The sequence below is a fragment of the Pelodiscus sinensis genome, chromosome 4, assembly GCF_049634645.1.
Source record: "Pelodiscus sinensis isolate JC-2024 chromosome 4, ASM4963464v1, whole genome shotgun sequence".
NCBI classification, from domain to species: domain Eukaryota; kingdom Metazoa; phylum Chordata; order Testudines; family Trionychidae; genus Pelodiscus; species Pelodiscus sinensis.
In genome coordinates this window covers 88,030,686-88,050,645 of record NC_134714.1, presented here as the reverse complement: position 1 = coordinate 88,050,645, position 19,960 = coordinate 88,030,686, and the positions used below count along the sequence as shown (strand labels likewise).

Genomic DNA, 19,960 nt, shown 5'->3' with positions numbered 1-19,960 from the left:
TGAGACGAACACTTTGGTCCGGTATTCATACATAAGGGAAGTATGCAGTTAAAATATGATATTTTAACATTTTTGCCAATGAGACTTAACCATCTTGTAATATGTTTTCGGTGGCAAAATGGAGGTGTGATGCAGGCATCAGAATTGTTCTTCTCTTATCTACCAGGTAGCTATTTTATGAATATTGATACGTTTACTATAGCTTAATGCAGCATATAGTAGGGATGAGCTATTCTGCACTCGCTGACTTACTAGTTTTTCGGATAGCTGTGCTTCCCATTTCCCAGTAGGGAATGGGACTTGGCAGGGAGAAATGGACCGTGAAAATAATTCAGTATCATTAATGAAATATTAGGTAACAAGTATATCACTGTAGTGTTCTAAATGTTTTTGTAACAATCCCACTAATGGCTTGTGGAATTTTATGTGCATAGATTACGTGAAAGGATTTGGAGGCAAATTTGGTGTACAGACAGACAGACAGGACAAGTGTGCGCTTGGTTGGGATCATCAGGAGAAAGTGCAACTACACGAATCCCAAAAAGGTATGTTTTAGGGATGTAATAGTGTAGTCAATTAACTGATAAGCAAAAGTGTATAGGGCAATACTATAGGCTACATGCATTCCGCTCCCCTGCCAGTAAATTTTTTAGCAGGCTGGCCTGCAGTCCGTCTTGGTCCTGGCTCACGCCGGATCCGGGACTTACCCTCTGCTGCGGCTCTGCATTTAAAGTGTAATAGGAGCCAGGTGGGCAGGCTCAGTTTCAGCTTGCACTGGGTCTGGGAGCTCAGGCCCTCTGGACAGGGGCTGCTGCTACCCCACACTGCTGCCTCTGTATCAGAGGCAGCAGAGTGGGGTAACAGGCAGCCAGTCCATGAGGGGAGCTGGTTTTTAAACTGGCTCCCCTTGTGGACCAGTTCCCGCTTGGCACCCTGTGCTGCTGCCTGTGATGCAGAGGCAGCAGTGCGGAGTACCACAGGGCTCCTCAGGAGTGGGGCCGGAGCACACTGGCTGCCGGCATCACCCTGGGGACTATAAAATAGTTGAGTTACCGATAAGAATTCATGAGGTTAATTGACTACTCAATTAACTGATATTTAACATCCCCAATATGTTTGGGATCAGCTTCTTAACACTTTTAACATGCTTCTGGTTCACATTACAGAGGGATTTTTGCCTCTGCAACTGGGGTAAAACTGTTTCATAACAGCTAACCTGGTAGAAATGAATTGAAGCACTCAAAAGCTTATGTCCTAATACCCTAATAAATGTGTTAGTCTTTTAAAGTTCCTTGTTGTTTTTGCTGAACACTAACATGGGTACCTGAATGTTTGAAGTGTTAACGTGTTGCAATTATATTGATTGGAATGTCTTCACAACTGGTTTAATAAGCCATGGGTGGTATTGAAAGTCACTGAAAATATTGACTTGGTGTGTCAAGAGGTATGTTACAATAGCCTTGTGAATCTGCAGATAGCCTGGATTCTTTATTTTCAGTGAAACTCTGGAAGCCAGGCTGTCATAAATGACTCCTATATTACGTAAACTGCCAGTTCATGCACAAAGACAAATCCTGCTCACTATACTCAAGGGCTGTGTCTACACTGGCATGAATTTCCGGAAATGCTTAAAACAGAATAGTTTTCGTTATAAGTATTTCCGGAAAAAGAGCGTCTACATTGGCAGGCTGCTTTTCCAGAAAAGCATCTGTGGCCAATGTAGATGCGCTTTTCCGGAAAAGAGCCCCGATCGTCATTTTCGCGATCAGGGCTTTTTTCCGGAAAGGACTACTGGGCTGTCTACACTGGCCCTTTTCTGGAACAGTGTTCCGGAATAAGGACTTATGCCTGAGCGGGAGCAGCGTAGCTTTTCCGGAATAGCGGCTGATTTTGTACAGTAGAACGTCGTTGCTTTTCCAGAAATTCAAGGGCCAGTGTAGACAGCTCGCAGCTTATTCCGGAAAAGCGGCTGATTTTCTGGAATAAGTGGCCCAGTGTAGACACAGCCAAGCTGTTTTCCTCTTCCTTGATCTGTCTCCCCCTCTCTTTTATTCATACCCACATTTGCTGGAAGTAGAAACTCCGCATCAGGGATACTGACCTCTTCCTTCTCACCCAATTTTTAATGGTCTCCATGAAGAGGGAGACATCTACAGTTATACCCTGTTCCATAGTAGGCCAGACCTTGCTGCACGCATGCAGAAAGGAGATCTCAGGGTTTTTTTTCCCTTTGTAGCTTCCTGTGTGTGTTCCTATGAGAAGGAATGATCTATACCCTTATTTTAGCACTTTGTTGTCAAAATGGCTGTGCCAGAACAGCCTGTCAATGACTGGAATATGGTTCTAAACACAGATTTTTTTTTTCTGCAGACCAATAACAAGGATATTCCTTACTTTTGACAATGCCAGATAGGAGAAACTTTAGGATTTTTTTTCTCCTGATTAGTATTTCTTACAAACGCAGGGCTATACTGTCCAAATATATTTAACTTGCTCCATGTGTTGTCCTCTGCACACATTATTTTTCTTTTGAGTACATATGAATAAAGACATAATCTGATCATGAACGTAATTTAAAATACAAGTGCATGTATACAGTATGAACAGTTGTGCAGAGAAGTATTGTCTGCAGTACGAGAAGAGCTGCAAAATATAGCAAAGAACATGAAATTGTTTCTGTTATATTCCTGTTAATACTAAGTCAAGCTGGCTTTTTCCTAATCCCAACTGTAATTATTCATGTGAATACAGGCAGTCCCCGGGTTACGTACAAGATAGGGACTGTAGGTTTGTTCTTAAGTTGAATTTGTATGTAAGTCGGAACTGGTACTTATTGTAGGGGAAACTCTAGCCAAACATTTCTCCAGAGCTCAGTTTTATTCTCCCACACCTCACTTCCCTCAGTCCTTTATTCTCAAGCGGAGGTGTCTGCTGAGAAAAGCCGCTCCGCGTCTCCCTGGTCTGCTGGGGGGAAGCAGCTAGTGCGGGGTTGCCTCACCCCGTTTGTAAGTAGGGATCTGATGTAAGTCGGATCCATGTAACCCGGGGACCGCCTGTATACAATTAAAATGAGTATTCAGAGTCGTGTGAATAGACAATTAAAATGAGTATCCAGAGTCGTCTAAAATACTGCTGATTCATCAGAATTGCTGCTGGCTATGATTTTGAATGTTTTTAACTAAACGTATCTGTTCCTTTTCTCCCTCCTTATTACATGTGACTTTTTTCAGATTATAAGAGTGGTTTTGGAGGGAAATTTGGTGTTCAAAAAGAGAGACAGGACCCATCTGCCGTGGGGTTTGAATACAAGGAGAAACTAGCCAAGCATGAGTCTCAACAAGGCACAGTCTCCAGTTGTAACTTTCTTATTAGCCATGCAGCCACTTCTAACACAGACTTAGTTATGTAAAAAGACTGACTTGTACCATAAGTAATCTAAGGAAGAAATTTTCTTAAATTTCTATCCCCATGTTATCTAGCAACATCAGGCTATTTCCTTAAAATGAATTGTTAATGGTCATGATCTCATTATAAGCCTATATTAAGGATATGGGTTCATAAAATTCCAAATGGTGCCGATAATAAAATAGAAACAGAGATCCAATATTTAGTTTGTGTCTCTACATAAGCATTAGCTCACACCATCTTAAGTCTAAATGTTACAGTTTTTCCTTGGGTGAAGTAAAAAATAGCATACTTATAAAACTGTCTTTATTCATTGTGAGATAATTCAGATATGAACTACAAGTCATAGATTTCCGCCAATATCCTACAGTGAGAAGTCCTATAGCATAGCATCTTTTGGAAATCCTACGTCAGAATAGTCCTGCAGCACCTAAGAGACTAACAAAACATGTAGATTTCATGGGCATGACCCACTTCTTCAGATAATGGAGTTAAGAAATTGTTTGTACCCTGGACCCCTTAACTCTATTATCTGAAGAAGTGGGTCGTGCCCACAAAAGCTCATGATACCATCTACATGTTTTGTTAGTCTCTAAGGTGCTGCAAGACTATTAGTTGTTTTTTTTTAAGAATTTTCAGTTAGACTGACACGGCTACCCCTCTGAAACCTTTGTACATCAGAATAGTATAATTGCAATGTCTGAAGGTGGTTAATAAAGCCGTGCATTTATTCTGGCTAAATATGTCTAATAGCCATCAATGTTTTACATATTATCATGATTTAAAGCAGGGGAACCTTTTTTGGGTTGGGGGCTGCTGACCCACAGAAAAATCTGTCCGGGCCCCACACAAGTGAGAAACAAAGCGAGAAGCTCCTGACTGAGAAGGTGAAAGGCACCCCACATTCCCCTTGTACACCAGAGCCTAGGGAGGCCCAGGCTAGTAGAGTTTGTGTGCTCCCACCCTGCAGGTGGGTGGATGGGCAGTTGGAGTGCCAGCACGGGCTCCTCAATGCTGAGCCTCGGGGGCTGGATTCAGGCAAGCTGGGGGCCGTATCCGACTCCCTCCTTCCCAGGCCTGAGGTTCGCTATCCCTGATTTAAAGCCTAGCATAGCTTTAGTAGAAGTTCAAATACACACACAAAGTCTCTGATTAGTGAATCCTGTATTTTGGGAATGGGAGCAAAGGATGACATTGTAAGTCAGTTCAAGCACTCGCCATTTACATGGTAACTATTTATTATTAAATAAGGCAGTAATATGACCTATATTCCCACTGTGGATACATGAAACATCTTTCTTAACTTTTCATCAACCTGGGGTCAATACCAAAATTGCAGAAAATGTGAATTGGCAGCTATGTATCTTGTCTTGATTAAATTCCATGAATGCTATGCAAATAAAGAGTACTTAAGTGAGACTTCTGCCCTGACGAGGGTTACTGCACACTTGACAGCACACTACTCTGAACAAAGGAAAATAACTTTGGTAATATGACCTATACTCCAGGAAGTAGCAATTGGTACTGTGAAAGGCTGTGCTCTAGAAGTGGTGCATTATGATGGGCCATTCCTTATTCTTTGCTTGGTTCCTTTCAACATGGCAATCATTAGCTTAACTTTCACTGAAAGAATGTGAAAAGCATGCACATAGCTCACAGCATTTTTCTTGCCTGCTGGTATACGAAGAAGCTTCTATAGATATACATATCCTGATTTGCATAAAAAAGTTTCATTTTCTTTGGCTGCTATCTTTGGAACTGCATGTAGCTGCTTTTGAAATGGCCATTTGCATTTAATGGGCCTAAAAAAGGAAGAAGACTAAACCTGCCTACTTTGACCTCTTTATCCTATTTTTAGATTATTCAAAAGGATTTGGTGGAAAGTATGGTATACAAAAGGATCGAATGGATAAGGTAAGTTGTTTGAAATTATCATTAATTCAGTTGTCTGGCTATTGGTTTAAAATCACATCATTATTGGAGAGGCAGGATCTGTAGTGTTCTGATCTGTTCTCTATATTTGTATTCTGCTTAGGGAGTTCTCTTTAATTTCGTATAGTATACAATGCCTTTCATCTGAGGCTCTAAAGCATTTTACAAAGGTGATTATCATTCCCATTATATAGAGGAGGAAAAATTAAAACCAAGAACTTGAGTGATAGTGAAAGAGGAATAGAGTTAAGAAATATAACCTTGATCTCTAACGCTGTGGTTTACAGGGTCTTTTGAAAAAGTCTGCCGTTTTCAACAGAACTGCGTATAGACCGCGGTTTTACTTTCGAAATGGCGCTTTTTCGAAAGAGTGCCATGACGCGATTATGCAAATGAAACACAGGATATTTAAAACCCCACTTTATTTGCACTTTCGAAGTGCCTTATTTACATCCCTCTGTTGAAAGAGAGATGTAGTCTAAACACAGTGTAAGAGTGTCACTGCACCCGTAGCTCAAAATAAGCTACTCAGTTTGAGCTATGCAAATTGTGTATCTTATTTCGGTCTTATTTCGAAATAGCTTATTTCGTAATTTGGCGCTGTCTACACAGCACTAAATTTCGAAATAACCCGCTATTCCGAAACGTCCCTTACTCCTCGTGGAATGACGTTTACAGGGACGTTGGAATAGCAAGCCCGAAAAAATGGGCTGTTAAGATGCGAGACAGCTATTTCACGGCACTCCAGTATGCTCCAAAACAGTGTTGCAGTGTAGACATAGCCTAGCTGGCCAGTCTTCTCTTCTAACTAGGGATGTAAAAGGTTAATCAGTTAGCCTCACCCTTGACAGGTAGGGGCTGTAGTGGGCTTCTCATGGGGCCCACTGGAGCAGCCCCTGTCCGTGGTGGGTCGGACACCCCTTTCCTTCCCTCCCCTGTTACATGCTGGCTCCCCAAGAGTGGGGCCAGCAGGAGCTACCACCCCCACTACTAGTTAGCCAGCTGCAGAGCCTGCAGCAAAGCCTCCTCCCTGGGAGCAGGGCTGGCAGAAGTCCTTGCCGGCCCCACTTCGAGGGAGGTGGCTTCACTGCAGGCTCTGCAGTATAAAGCATATTTAAACTTTATGCTGCAGAGCCCACATGGTGTGTAAACCATGTGACTGTTGTGATTTTGAGCAGTTACACAGTTACATTTTTAAACACATTTTTACATCCCTACTTCTAACCACCAGATGGCACCTCATTTTACACCTTGCAAACATCCTCTCAACCAATTAAAAATAGTTGCCTTTCCATTTGCCTCATTTCTCTATAATTTAAGGGGATGTTGCTATGTTTCATCATCCTGCTACAGAAAGTGGTACACCAAACTCTTCGAATAGTTACTTACCCACTCCACAAATTACAAGTAGCTCTGTCAAACACATTCCTGATAGAATTTCCTCAAAACCTATTATTCAAACTTTAATCTTTTATCCAAGACACACAGTGATGTAAACTTCCAAAAATACTTTTATTTCATAGGTTTAAAGGATGAAGGTCTTTATACAGATGAGCTTTCCCCTACTAAATAAACCTATTTGTTAACTTACAGAAATATCAAAGCTTCAAACTCTTTTAGGTTACAGTATGTTGTCTTATCCACGAGGGAACTTTTTTTTTTTATTATTTTTATTCCTACATAAAATATTACCTCTCTGCTTAGGGTTTGCTTTCAGGGGTTTTTTTTATGTTTCAAGCTATATGCTTTATCTTGGTAGAAACCCTTGTGTTATACAAACTGAGAGGTTGTTTTGTATTCAGAGAGACAAGCATTCAGCAAATTTCCCTGTTTCCTATTCTTATGGCTCATCAATATATAAAAGAGATTAACCAGTAATAAAATTAGTGTTAGTGGGAATCAAGTGTGATGTCTGTCTCTGAATGAAAGTTAACCCTAAATAGTCTGGTGTATTGAAAGAATTCATTCTCTTTAGCATGTTTTAGACCCCAAAATGAAGTGGGCTTTAAAAAACAAAAAAGAGGTAGGAATGTTGCAGGAGAAGATCATGCAGATGTGTGCTGCTGTGTTTACTGAATGAGCATGTAATCAGAGAACTACTTTGTGAAGTAATTGATACTTTCTTGTTACTGGTAGAATGCATCAGCTTTTGAAGATATTGAGAAATTGTCATCAACTTATCAGAAGACCAAGCCGGTAGAAGCTGGTAAGATTACATTATTGATTATGTTTCTGTCCCTGGCTGTGGAAGGTGGGTCACCTTTCTCTGGCACCTCTAAGGTTACTCCCCTGCTGATACCAATGAGTAAAATCCAAGCTTTCTTTTTGCAATCTTGGCATGTCAGTAGTACACACATATACTTTATTTTACTCTGACTGTAGTCTTCTCTCTGTGAATGGAGAGGTGACACTCATTCCCCCTCAGTATTAACAGTTGAGCTGAAATTATAGTTGCATTTAAACAATGCACTGTTTCTTCAAGAGGGAAAAGAAACAGTATCAAGAAACTATATAAAGCATCTCCATGATTCTCATACAGGCTAAGACTTCTCTAGAATGGTCTAGACGTGGTCTTAGGCTACACCTACATGAGAAAAAATTGTACTGATTTCATTAGTTTAGATTTTAGAAACAGAGGTAGTTAAAATCTGCACATCATCTTGTGTAGATGTTATGTTTCAGTTTGAGTACAACAAGTAGTCTTGTGGCACCTTAGAGACTAACAGATATATTTTTATCATAAGCTTTTGTGGGCAAAACCCACTTCCTCAGATGTGATATATTTGTTAGTCTCTTAAGGATGCATCTACACAGCAGGGCTTAACTTGAAATAAGCTATGCAAGTTGAGCAATGTCAATTGCATAGCTAATTTCAAAATAGGGAGCGTCTACACAGCATTTATTTTGAAATAGAGCACTCTTCCTCTGACTTCCCTTACTCCTCGTACAATGAAGGTTACAGGAGTCCGAGTAAGAAGTCCTTCGGCTTGATGGTATTTTGACATTATTTCAAAACAACTGCCTGCTGTGTAGATGCAGACTAAGTTATTTTGAAATAATGTTGCTTTGTAGATGTACCTTAAGGTGCCTTAGAGGACTGCTCATTGTTTTTAAAGTTACAGACTAATACAGCTACCCCTCTGAGTCTTTATTTCAGTTTGAGTTATTGGTATCAACTAAATTTGGCTTGTTTTAAGCAGAGTTGGCTTTTGACTGACCTGTGGTTGTATTTTGGGACTTGTAAGCGTTTTTAAGTAGCTTGCTTTCCAATCCTGTCCCAGACCTGGCCAGTTGGAAACCTTGAATGGTGATTGGCTCCAGCTGCTGTATTGCCTGTGTGCATATATGTGGTGATGTGCACATGTGTTTTGGCTTTGTTTAAGTCATGCAGGTTCCCACCAGGTTGCCTGAGAGACTTTTTTTCTTTCTAAGGAAGGCACTTTCTTGCATAGAAATATTGGCCTGAATAAATACCGATTGGCTTTACTTAACAGTCTTATTCCTTTTTAAAAACACTGGTTCTCAAAGTTTTACAAATCCTATTACTCCTGAAGGAATTGTGCACCCCAAAATTACAAATTCTGCCCACTATTATAAAATTCTATGAAATTCTGAATATTTTATTTGTGAAAAATAACACAATATGATCACACCCTTTTCAATTATTTGCTGACCACTATTTCACAATAAATTACCAAAATGACACCATTTCCAGTTATGTTGTTGTTTTTACTGTGTTACTCTGACACACAATCTGTGGGATTTTTGGGGCAGAATTCCCCCAAGAGTACCAGGCTTCTATGTGGTGCAATCTGGGTGTGGGCAGCTCTGGGGGGGAGAAGGGAGTTTGTGTACCAGGGGATCTGGATGCACAGAGGCTTATTTTGGCATCCTTGTTGCAGGGGGTATGGGACACTACAGGGGAGTCTAGGTGAAGGCGGTTAGGGTGCAGTGGGGGGGGGGGGATCTGGGTGCTGGGAGAATGGAGTGCAGGGTACGGCTGGTTGGAGCTCAGTGGGGTGGGTGTCTGGAAGTTGGGTTTCTGATTCAGGGGAGGCTGGGTTGTGGGTGAATTGAGGTCTTGGGAGAGGGTCTGAGTGCAGAGGATTCCTGATGCAGGGGTGAGGCTGAGGACCAATGGGGCCAGGAAGTAGCTGAGGGTATGTCTACACTACCCTCCTAGTTCGAACTAGGAGGGTAATGTAGGCATACCGCACTTGCAAATGAAGCCCGGGATTTGAATTTCCCGGGCTTCATTTGCATAAACTGGGCGCCGCCATTTTTAAATCCCTGCTCGTTCGAACCCCGTGCCGCATGGCTACACGCGGCACGAACTAGGTAGTTCGGACTAGGCTTCCTAGTGGAATGAGTGGAAGCCTAGTCCGAACTACCTAGTTCGTGCCGCGTGTAGCCGCGCGGCACGGGGTTCGAACGAGCAGGGATTTTAAAATGGCGGCGCCCAGTTTATGCAAATGAAGCCCGGGAAATTCAAATCCCGGGCTTCATTTGCAAGTGCGGTATGCCTACATTACCCCACTAGTTCGAACTAGCGGGGTAGTGTAGACATACCCTGAGAGAGGGTATTAATTGGCCAACAGATATGAAGCTGTACACTCAACTCAGTTGCATATGTCTGTAATGTAACTTTGGAATACCACATCCCAAGCATCCTTCATGCTCTCCACATCTTTACATGTGTCAGAGGCAGCAGCTCTACTTGCTGCATAGACAGAGTGTAACCTGGATGCTAATGGAACTATGAAAACCGCGAGCCTAACAGGAAGGATGTAGAGTGGAGAAGCATAAGGGTCCAGAGAAATGGGGTTGCACTGGTGGGGGAAGCAGGAAGTGATGGAACAAGAGATGGATCAGGTGGTAGGGGAGAGAGCAGTGACCTGGAAAGGTCAGTGGGGAAGCGGGCACCTGGAGGCCAGGCGTGGAGTAGACTTTAGGGGGAGCAGGATGGAGTGTAGGGGTGATGAGGAAAGCAGAAAATAGATGGGTTATCATGGAATTTGGGACCCAGAGTCAGAAGAAATGGGGACCTAGCAGGGTGAAATGGAAATGTGGAGGGGAAAATGGGGGTCTGACAGGAGAGTGGTGGGGTGTCTGGTGGGGGAAATGATGATCTGGCAAGACACACAGTCCCTGCCATGGTTGGGGAGGGAAGAATGGGATCCAATGGAATGGAGGGAGTGGAACATGGAGGAAATAGAGGTAAGGGATTCCCAGCAATAGAGAAGGATGGGGAGGCTCATACTCAGGGAGCTTGTAGAGGCGGGAAACCCTCCTGACATGTTTTTTCCCCTCCCACTATGAATTCAGGCTGTGATCTGACTCCAGTGTAGCCTCTTGCACAGATTCTGTGGAAGCAGAACACTTTTGTCTGGTTTTCATTTTGATCTTGACTTTGTTTTAATATTTGTAATGTTACAGTGAATACTAAAACAAGCAACATCCGAGCTAACTTTGAAAACCTAGCCAAAGACAAGGAACAGGAAGACAGAAGGAAAGCAGAAGCTGAGAGAGCACAAAGAATGGCCCAGGAGAAACAAGAACAGGAGGAGGCCAGAAAGAAACTAGAAGTCAGTAAGATTCACAGCTCTTCTGGGCAAATGCTGGTGATTTTTGAGTGTGGAGTGGGAGAGGAGAAGGCTATATCTACTGGAAAATACATTCCTTTCTTGCTTGCTAGATTTGGACATTGAAATATCTTGGTTATAGCACTACACCTGAGGGCCAGGGCCCCTTCCCACCATGTTTCACCTCCAGATACACTGTTGGACTCCCACAAGAGCTGTAACAGGAACTTCTGAGTATCTAATGGAATCCTAGAACTGTAAATGGAGAAAATGTTGCTTAATCGCCACATGCTCCACAGGACAAAGTAATGCTGGAAACGTGTATGGTTTTTCATTTTAAATAATGGCGTTCTACTGAGTAGTTCTGATGGTCGCCTGTTAATGAGACCGATCTGAGTGTAAGCAGTAAGTGTTCTTTCATACCTAGACCACTGGTTGAAGTCCAGACAAGGCTTGTAGTTGCCACTCTTGGGAAACGAGTTGGTGGTCTTAGGTACAGGGCAGCGTGCTACACAAATAACCATCCTTGTTAGCCATTTCAATAGACTCCAAAGATTGAATGGGTCCAGAGAATCTGTGGGCATTGTAAGTTAGGGTGAGGGAACTTGCACATCATCCCTTGGACTCTGAGGACTGACAGCCTCGGAGGCAGATGACCAACACTGCATAGATTTAAAACATAAAAATTGGTGTGTTACATTCTAGTTCAACTGTATGGAAGAGAGATTCAAAATATCACAGAATAAATGAATTGACTGTTATATAACCAAAGGCGTGTCTAAGCAAAGAAACATACAACTAGTGTATGTATAGTAAAATCCAGACTAGCAGATAGCCTTGTTAGTTTAAACTGGAAAAAATGATTTTTGCAATATAGGTTTCCTAGAGTATGAATGCAAATTTTCCCACTTCTGGGTCTCTAGTCTGAGAGTGATCGCTCATTCTAGACTGTTTCAGCTAATTACCTCACTGCTTTTGTTGGCCACATGAGAGTTTGTTTTGTTTTCCCTGTCATGCTTATTTTACTTCTAGTTAGGATGGTGTTCAGGGAGCTTTTCTTTACATGCTCTGTTGTCTTTGAATCAGCCATGACTGTTAGTCTCAGAGCCTAGAACTGCTTTCTAATCTAAGCTTCATGTAGCGTGATTTTTATTTGTGCCAGAAACTCAGTTCTGGGGTGCTTGGCGAGACCATATTTTAAGCATCTTTAATGTTGTATGGAAATTTACACTTTTGGCATCTAAAAACTACAGTCTGAGATGCATGTAGCCATTTTAAAGAATGCAAAACTCAGACTGTACTTAAACACTTGAGGCTGCTACTTTAGCATTGAGATACTTTCAGTCTATCTTTAAACAGAAATGAACTTACTTTTCACTTGTAGCAATTTAATATAGTATAATACCTGGCACTTTTCCAGTGCCTTTCATCCAAAGGACATAAGACCCTTTTCAAAGATGGATCATTATCAGTATCTCCACTTCATTTTTAGAGGTAAGGAAACTGAGGCATTAAGTTTAAATAGCTTACCCAGAGTCCCACAGTCAGTGGCACAGCTAGGGTGGAAATCTGCAAAACCTATCTAATGCTACAAAATATTACATATAAAATAATTGCAGAATTTAAACAACTGCAACACCAATTTTTCTGCCATTATTTTGCTTCATAGTAAAGCCTAAAGTACACCTCTAACTTCTCTCAACTTCTTTTTTTCTACTTGCTTGTTCAGCTCTACATCATAAACGTCATGTCTTGAATTCTCTGTTGCTAAAGAACTCCCTGAGAAAGCTTTCCAAGATACTAAAACCTGAGCAATTGCCAAGAAAGAGTAGACTTGCTAATACTGGGGCAGATTTTCATAAGAGCTCAGCACCAAAGTGCTGAATTCTTCAAGCAGGGCCAGTGTTCAACACACTTGTTCTTGGTGTGCTAGTTACACTTGTTTAACTCAGCCTCTTGAAAAACCATGTGAAGCAAAGGAGTAAGTCTTTCTGCTATGGGCTAGGATTTCTACAGAAGACCTTGTAGGCAAGACTGGCCTAGATGGTCCTAATTTTTTCTGAAGAACTGAAAAACACAATCTCCTGATCCTTACCCTCCCTTTTTTGATTATAAACAATGCCATCTTTTTATCATAAAGGAGCAGTAAAAAAGAAAGATATTGGTTATGTCTCTGCAAAGAATACATACTTCTATTCTCAGAGTACTGCGTGCTCCTGCAAATATCTGTTACATTATTGAGAAGTCGTAAACAAAGTAGACATGTTAAATTTTGTTGCTAAGTGGCCCAAGCAGTCGCTCCTGAGTACTGCAGATAATGAGGCATATACTAACTGGATGGTAATGCCTAACTTTTTTAAATCATTCAGGTAATATTAACCTTCCTGCACTTTTACATCCTATCTCTGTCCTAAATTAATCCAAAGATTCACGCATCTCTTTTTTTCTGGAGATTGCACCCAAATCAGTGACAATATAGCATGCAGTGGACTGTGTGAAGCTCCAAATTATTGGTCCATTCCTGATGCACACCGTGTAGCAGAATATGGAGGTAGTCTTGCTTTTATTTGCATCATGTAGAAAAAGATCCTCACGTTGTTGTGAATTTAATTCTATCCTAGCTATTTAAACCCTGTTGCCTTGTCAGCTAGTTCTCATGCCAGGAAAAGCGTAAATTTGTTTCTCATAAAAATGACCATGTCCGTTTGTTACTAGAACATGTGGTATAATGGTCCCTATACTTGAATTAAATTGCAGTTTGAAGGCTGGTTCATGGATTAAAATACTGAATTCAGATAACCTAAAGATCCTATGGAAATATTCCAAAGAGCAGAATCGAATCATATAGCTCTTAACATACATATGTTAGTCTGTAACTACAGGTAATCTACATAAATTACTCCTTTTCTGACCAGTCAATTAAACAGGTTATGCAATTAGTTAGATGCTATGTTTTCAAGTCACAAAACCACTCTTTGTCACAAGCCTTTCTGACTAAGTTTGAGAATGCACTTGTCATTGCATCCACACTGCTTCTTATTTGCTGTCTTGGAATCAAACATTGTTTAAAGTTCTCGTGAATTTAATCACTTTTTTTCCCCAAAGGAACAAGCTAAAGCCAAAAAACAAACACCACCTCCATCTCCTACCCCACAGACAGGTGATGAGAAGCCACCTTCAAGTCCAGTTTATGAGGTTAGTCAAAGTCACAATTAGTAAATTGACTAGCTTGTCCTTAAACACATTTCTGTGGTGAACAGATTTATACCTGTGGGTAATTTTTATGGCTTTGCTATAAAGTAATGATGTCCAGTATTTAAGTGGGAAGCTGCCTTCTTATAGGTGGTTCTATTTCATGAGTCAGGGAGTTGGAGTTTTATAGCTAGATGTGCCCAATGTAGGAGGGGAGGGGATTTATGAGTAGTTTTGTATCCAGGAAATTTCTCTTTCTCTCTCCTACTGAAATATTTTAAAAAGGGTTAAGGTGGAAAATGAAATTCTTACAACTCCTCTAATGTTACAGTTCAGCCTTAGAGGGTGAAATTGAATTCAAGTGAGGTATGTTTATTGTTCCTAGTGTTAAAAATGTGAATATATTTGTTATAAATGAGAATATAAATGCAACAAGCAAAAATATATCTAATTGTGAGAAATCGTTATCTACTCCATAAATTACCATGTATCAGCAATATGAAAATATTTACATAGTGAGTCTGTTGCCATTACAGATACACGTATTTGCTTTGTTATAATGCACCTCTTGTACTAGGAACTAGTGACATGATGCCTTTTAAGTCTCTAGATACTATCTGTAGAATATCTGAACTATTCATTTGGATTCTAATCATACTTATGGTAAGGTGACCTCAAGACTATCCCGCATTTACATATAGTTGTCTTGTAGTATTGAATGTTGCCATTTTCAAAGGAGATGTTTTCACTTGTTTGAATTCTAGTGCTGAATGCAGGACCTAGTTTACTCTTCTTTTTGGCACTATTGATGTCCTGCTTGAGGGGCTTCTTTTTGTGACCTTGACAAGTTTCACTTTTGTTTTTCTAGGATGCAGTTTCATATGAGGCAGAGCCAAACTACAAGAATTCCAGTACAATGTATTCAACTGTCCATGAGCCAGAATCCAGCTACAAACCTGAAGAGTCAGACTACCAAGAAGCAGTCAGTCAACGGGAGTCAGAATATGACCCAGAGACAGTCTATGAAGTGGCAGGAACAGGAGACCTCTATCAAGCAGGTAGAGTGTTCTTATTTCTGAGCTGGTGCGTTCAGTGGTAGGTAGTGACTCCATGAAGTTGACATGTCTTTGTCGTAGATTTGGGCAGCAACTTAATCTAAGTTGTTAACATTATATTTTTGAATTTTAAATGTGCTGGCAGGGGAGTAGAGATTGGAAGAGTGTCTTCCTGTTTACATGTCACTTTTTTGTGGTAAGGGAGAGGTTTGTGTGTGTATGTATATGTATGTGTGTATATATATATATATATATATAAAAGATGTGCAGAATGGTGCTTTTTCATTTTGTTAAAGCATTTGTTTTTCTCAAAATCTGTTCATAAAGTGCCTTACCTCCATCCCAAATAAGGTTATGCAAGAATGAAATTTCTCTTTAAAGTGTGCTCCTGGATCTATTGACATTATATAGACATCTTCCTGAACTAAAGCTATAGGGCTTCATTTCAGCTCTCTCGTGCTCCTGGCCTTAACAGCATCCCCATCCAACTCAGTTTCTGATTTGTTGTAAAAATATCAAAGATATTGCTGGTGTTTTCAAAATTGTGCCTCTTCTGGGTGTTCCCTGACACGTGGCTAGTTGGTTTTCTCGCTTCAATCTGTGGTCCAAATTACAATGGAGAATGAGGAAGAAGAATGCCAGATTACACTTTCATATATAGGTTTCTGTCTATACATAGTGTGGTTTTAGTCCTCTAATGTGTCTTTTTCCAACCTTTTTTAGAAGAAAATACTTATGATGAATATGAAAATGAACTTGGAATTACAGCCATTGCCCTTTATGATTATCAGGCTGGTAAGTGCATGTCTTGTTCCCTTGAATTGTGCATCCTATGAATAACTTTCCGTCTTGTGTAATGTTCATATAATACATATCCCCCCCACCCAGAATTCACCCAGCTCTAGCTGTTAGATTTTAAGTGACTTCCAGGGCTGAGGAGTAACATGAAAATAACTTGAATAACATGAAAAACCTCAAGACCAGTTTTCAAAGAGAAACTGCTGAGCTACAGTTCATCTTCAAATGTGACACCATCAGATTAGGATTAAACAAAGACTGTGAATGGTTAGCCAACTACAAAAGCAGTTTCTTCTCTCTTGCTGTTCACACCTCCAGATCAGCTGCTAGAAGTGAATTAACCTCGTTATCTCTAGCCTTATTTTGGCCTGCATATTTATACCTGCCTCTGGAAATTTCCACTAAATGCATCTGACGAAGTGGGTCTTTGCCCACGAAGCTTATGCTCCAATACATCTGTTAGTCTCTAAGGTGCCATAGGACTCCTTGTCACTTTTGCAGATTCAGATTAACAAGGCTACCCCTCTGATACATGAATATTATGGTGTGATTTAGGGATGTTAAATTGCAAGTAATTGACTAATCAAATAGTCGATGCATTTTGCATCGACTATTCGATTAGTTGATAGGGCGCCTCCGCCCTTGAAGTGTAGCAACAGCCCTAAGCTGCATGCGGTGTTTCAAAGCCGCAGTGCTGGTGGTGCACGGGATCTGGCCCCAGGCTCCATTCAGTGCTGCTGCTTTGAAGTACCCCTTCCTCTCCCCCGCCCCATTGCTGCCTCCTTCTGATAGAGGAAGCAAGGCGGAGGGAGGGGGCAAGCAACTGGTCTACTAGCCTGTCAACTAGGCCTTCACATCCTAGTGTGACGGGCAGGAGCCCCTGTACTTGATTAACAGCTTACCCATGCAATAGATATGAATGTTCTCCTCTTAGGACAAAAACTGCTACTGTAAAAGAAGTAAAAGGGAGTCAGTTGCTCAGAGAAGTCTTTTGATTATCACATCTTCTAGTCTGTTTTTAAACTTCCCTCTTTAGCACATTGAAGGAAGTGAAAATTAGTAAGGCTCCTCTGTGAATTACAAGTGCCATTACCTGGGAAAAAGCTGACCACAGTAGAACAACATGTGAGAGTACTAAACACATTGCCTCTTTCAATCTTTCCTCAGCGGGCGATGATGAGATTTCCTTTGATCCAGATGACATCATCACAAACATAGAAATGATTGATGACGGCTGGTGGAGGGGAGTGTGCAAAGGCAGATATGGGCTCTTCCCGGCAAATTATGTTGAGCTGAGGCAATAAATAATATTGTGTACCGATATGCCTTAATGCCATAGTCATTAAACCTGATTTAATACACTACAAATCATGATGCTTTTTTGAGGATGGAGGGGTATATACATATGGCTTTTATATTTAATACTTTGCTGATGCTTTAAAAAATGTTTATGCCACAGAATTCGCTAATATATTGTAACTGATGTTCCCCACCAAGGCTCCTGGTAACGATTTTTATGCATTTTGAAATGTTTTTCCTTATTCTTTGCCAAATTAGTTATTTGTCATTAAATGCCATCTCAAGGACTATTAGCTGCCTGTCATTAAAATGCATGTTTACTCATCCCTGTAAGTGAACAGAAGAACCTAGTGATTAAGTGCAGTTAGTCTTCCACTAAATGTTGTCAGCTAAAGATCATGGCTATGCAGGTAATTTGCATTTCCACTTAAGTAGGAGTATACCTATATTTCCATATATCTTATATGGATAAGGGAAGAGAAGGACTTGAGAGTTACAGTTAATGACAACTACCTAACTTTGAAAATTGGCCAATGATTAGAAATACATTGAAGTTACGAAGGAAACAGTCCAGTAATTCATCATTTCATTTAAAAGTGATGTCTCTTAGCTTGTGTCTCTTTCTGGTGCTACTGCTTTTGTCTTTTCCCCATGGACATCTTTGCATTGCCTTTTGCTTATCTCTTCATTCTCTCTCCCCTCCCAGAAAACCCTTTTTAAAATTGCTACAGAAGTGCTTGCAAAATTCCATTGTTGTCTCACCCAGGAAGGTGCATCCAAACTAGTACTCCTACCTACAGTAACAGTATGTCTGCCTTAAAGATTAAAAGGCAGTCCAGTGTTGCTATATTGCATTGTGTGTACAAATATCTTTTTGTGCATGCAATGAAACAGGCCTCCAGACAGTTATAACCATATTTCAGTCAAGAAATGTTAATAAAAATAGCATAAAAACATTCCAGACAGTCTCTACTTCTGATCTACTCCCTGTTTATATCTACAGAAGAAACTGCCAGTAACATTTCTCCTTAACAATGGAGTTAATCCCGGGTTGTTGTTTTGTTTTTTCTCCCAAAATAGAAATTGACGTTCTTGTCACTTTTAAAATTTGGTTTACTTCACCACAACAGTTAGTGTCCCTACCAAAGATAGTAAGTTCTCAGTAATAATGCGTATGTTAAATGCGTATGCTGCCTGTATTCACCTCCTGATCAATATGAAAACAGCAGGGTGGAACTGGCACATTGCAAATGCTATTTTCACGAGCTACAAATCTGAGCCAGTTGAGTACAGAAAATCCTTGTATAAAATGGCACATTGTGTCTAGGAAGAAGATATCCAGTTGAAACCAAGTTTTGGGTGATTGGGACAATCTTTTTAAATGAATGTCTTGTGTGTCATATGATTATATTTTTTCCTCTCTCGTGGTTTCATCTCTTTGTCATATTGCATTAATAGATTGGGTTGGGTTTTATACACAATTTATTTTATCCAATTTTGCATAGAACACCACCTAGGATATATGATTTTTGTAAATTAAATATTCAAATAAACTTTTTGAACCATTTTCCTGGGATACTTTTCAATTTTAAAGCAATGTATCAAGAATGTCGAGGTGTTAGTTCTGAGTCATTGTTCACTCACCTTACTATATCTAGAGCTCTGGGAGGGTACGAAATATATCTGTATCTGCATCTGCAAAAATGAGCCGTGGATATCTACAGCCACATCTGCAGATACCCACAGATTTACAAAGTGGATATCTGCAGATTTACAGGGCTCTAACCATAACTGCTTCCAGACTAGTCAGACCCTTCCATCATGAATAACAAGTATTTCCAGGAGACAAACGGCTATGTAGTGGCAGGGTGCCTTTCTGAATGAGTGTCCCTGCAGTGCTCTGCTAAATCTTCGGAACGCTTTCCTAACACAGAGATCCACTGGCTAGCCTCCTTTTCTTGCCCCCATCTGGAAACATTTAGTTAAAAATAGGCAATATGGGCTACAGTTTCAAAAAGTTCAGCTCTCATTTAGATATTGCAGCTGACTTCTCCTCCTCCCCCCTGAGAATGAGAAGTGCAATTGGATCTGGAGAACAATGGGAGCTACAGGATACTAAGCTTGTAGAAAATTTGACTCTGAACTGTGCTTTTTGGGGGGGAGGAGGAGGGGAAGAGGTGAGCTGTTTGTACATAACTGGCTCCTAAGGAATCTAACTACTGCTTGCGTCATACGGCATTACTCTTGAAGCCCCACTGTTCAAGATCCTGGAGCACTGTGGAAACCACTTTGGAAGAAGCTTGCTGGAAGTGGGTGGTATCTGTATAAGGAGACAGCCAGGCCTTCTGGAATCAAGGAAGAAATGGTAAGTGGCTTGGGATTTTGTGTTCAAAGCGGTAGCTGAGCTTTATGGTACTGGGAAGGAGGGTACATTTTCTCCTTCCCTCATGTGGACAGTAGGGTCACAGATATTGTGAAATTCTGTGGGACACCTAGAATTCCAAATTCCCTTCTCTTTTACAGTAATGCTGCCACACAGCTCTTCCCTTCACTGTCAGACCTGGATCACCTGAAAATGAATAAATATGCTAGTTGTTTTTGAAAAAATGAACATAAATGAAAAGAGATCCTTATTAGCTGCTACTAGGACTTAGACTTGCCTCCTTCAAGGGAATGTTAGGGCCGTATCTCAGAGCT

The 19,960-nt window shown here is 40.7% G+C and overlaps 1 protein-coding gene across 2 annotated transcripts in view; it reads left to right on the top strand.

Moving 5' to 3' along the window:
- The window catches only part of CTTN (cortactin), a 43,466-nt gene extending 24,636 nt beyond the window's left edge, over positions 1-18,830 (top strand). Inside the window, exons 9-17 of one of the 2 annotated variants that reach the window (XM_006131050.4) lie at positions 435-545; positions 3,231-3,341; positions 5,264-5,319; positions 7,474-7,543; positions 10,774-10,922; positions 14,025-14,114; positions 14,980-15,169; positions 15,890-15,961; positions 17,132-18,830. In XM_006131050.4, coding sequence (XP_006131112.2) covers positions 435-545; positions 3,231-3,341; positions 5,264-5,319; positions 7,474-7,543; positions 10,774-10,922; positions 14,025-14,114; positions 14,980-15,169; positions 15,890-15,961; positions 17,132-17,268 — 986 coding nt within the window. In that variant the 3' untranslated portion in view covers positions 17,269-18,830. The remainder of the gene's footprint in view (positions 1-434; positions 546-3,230; positions 3,342-5,263; positions 5,320-7,473; positions 7,544-10,773; positions 10,923-14,024; positions 14,115-14,979; positions 15,170-15,889; positions 15,962-17,131) is intronic. The other variant, XM_014577504.3, reaches the window with a different exon arrangement.
- Positions 18,831-19,960: the final 1,130 nt, after the last annotated feature.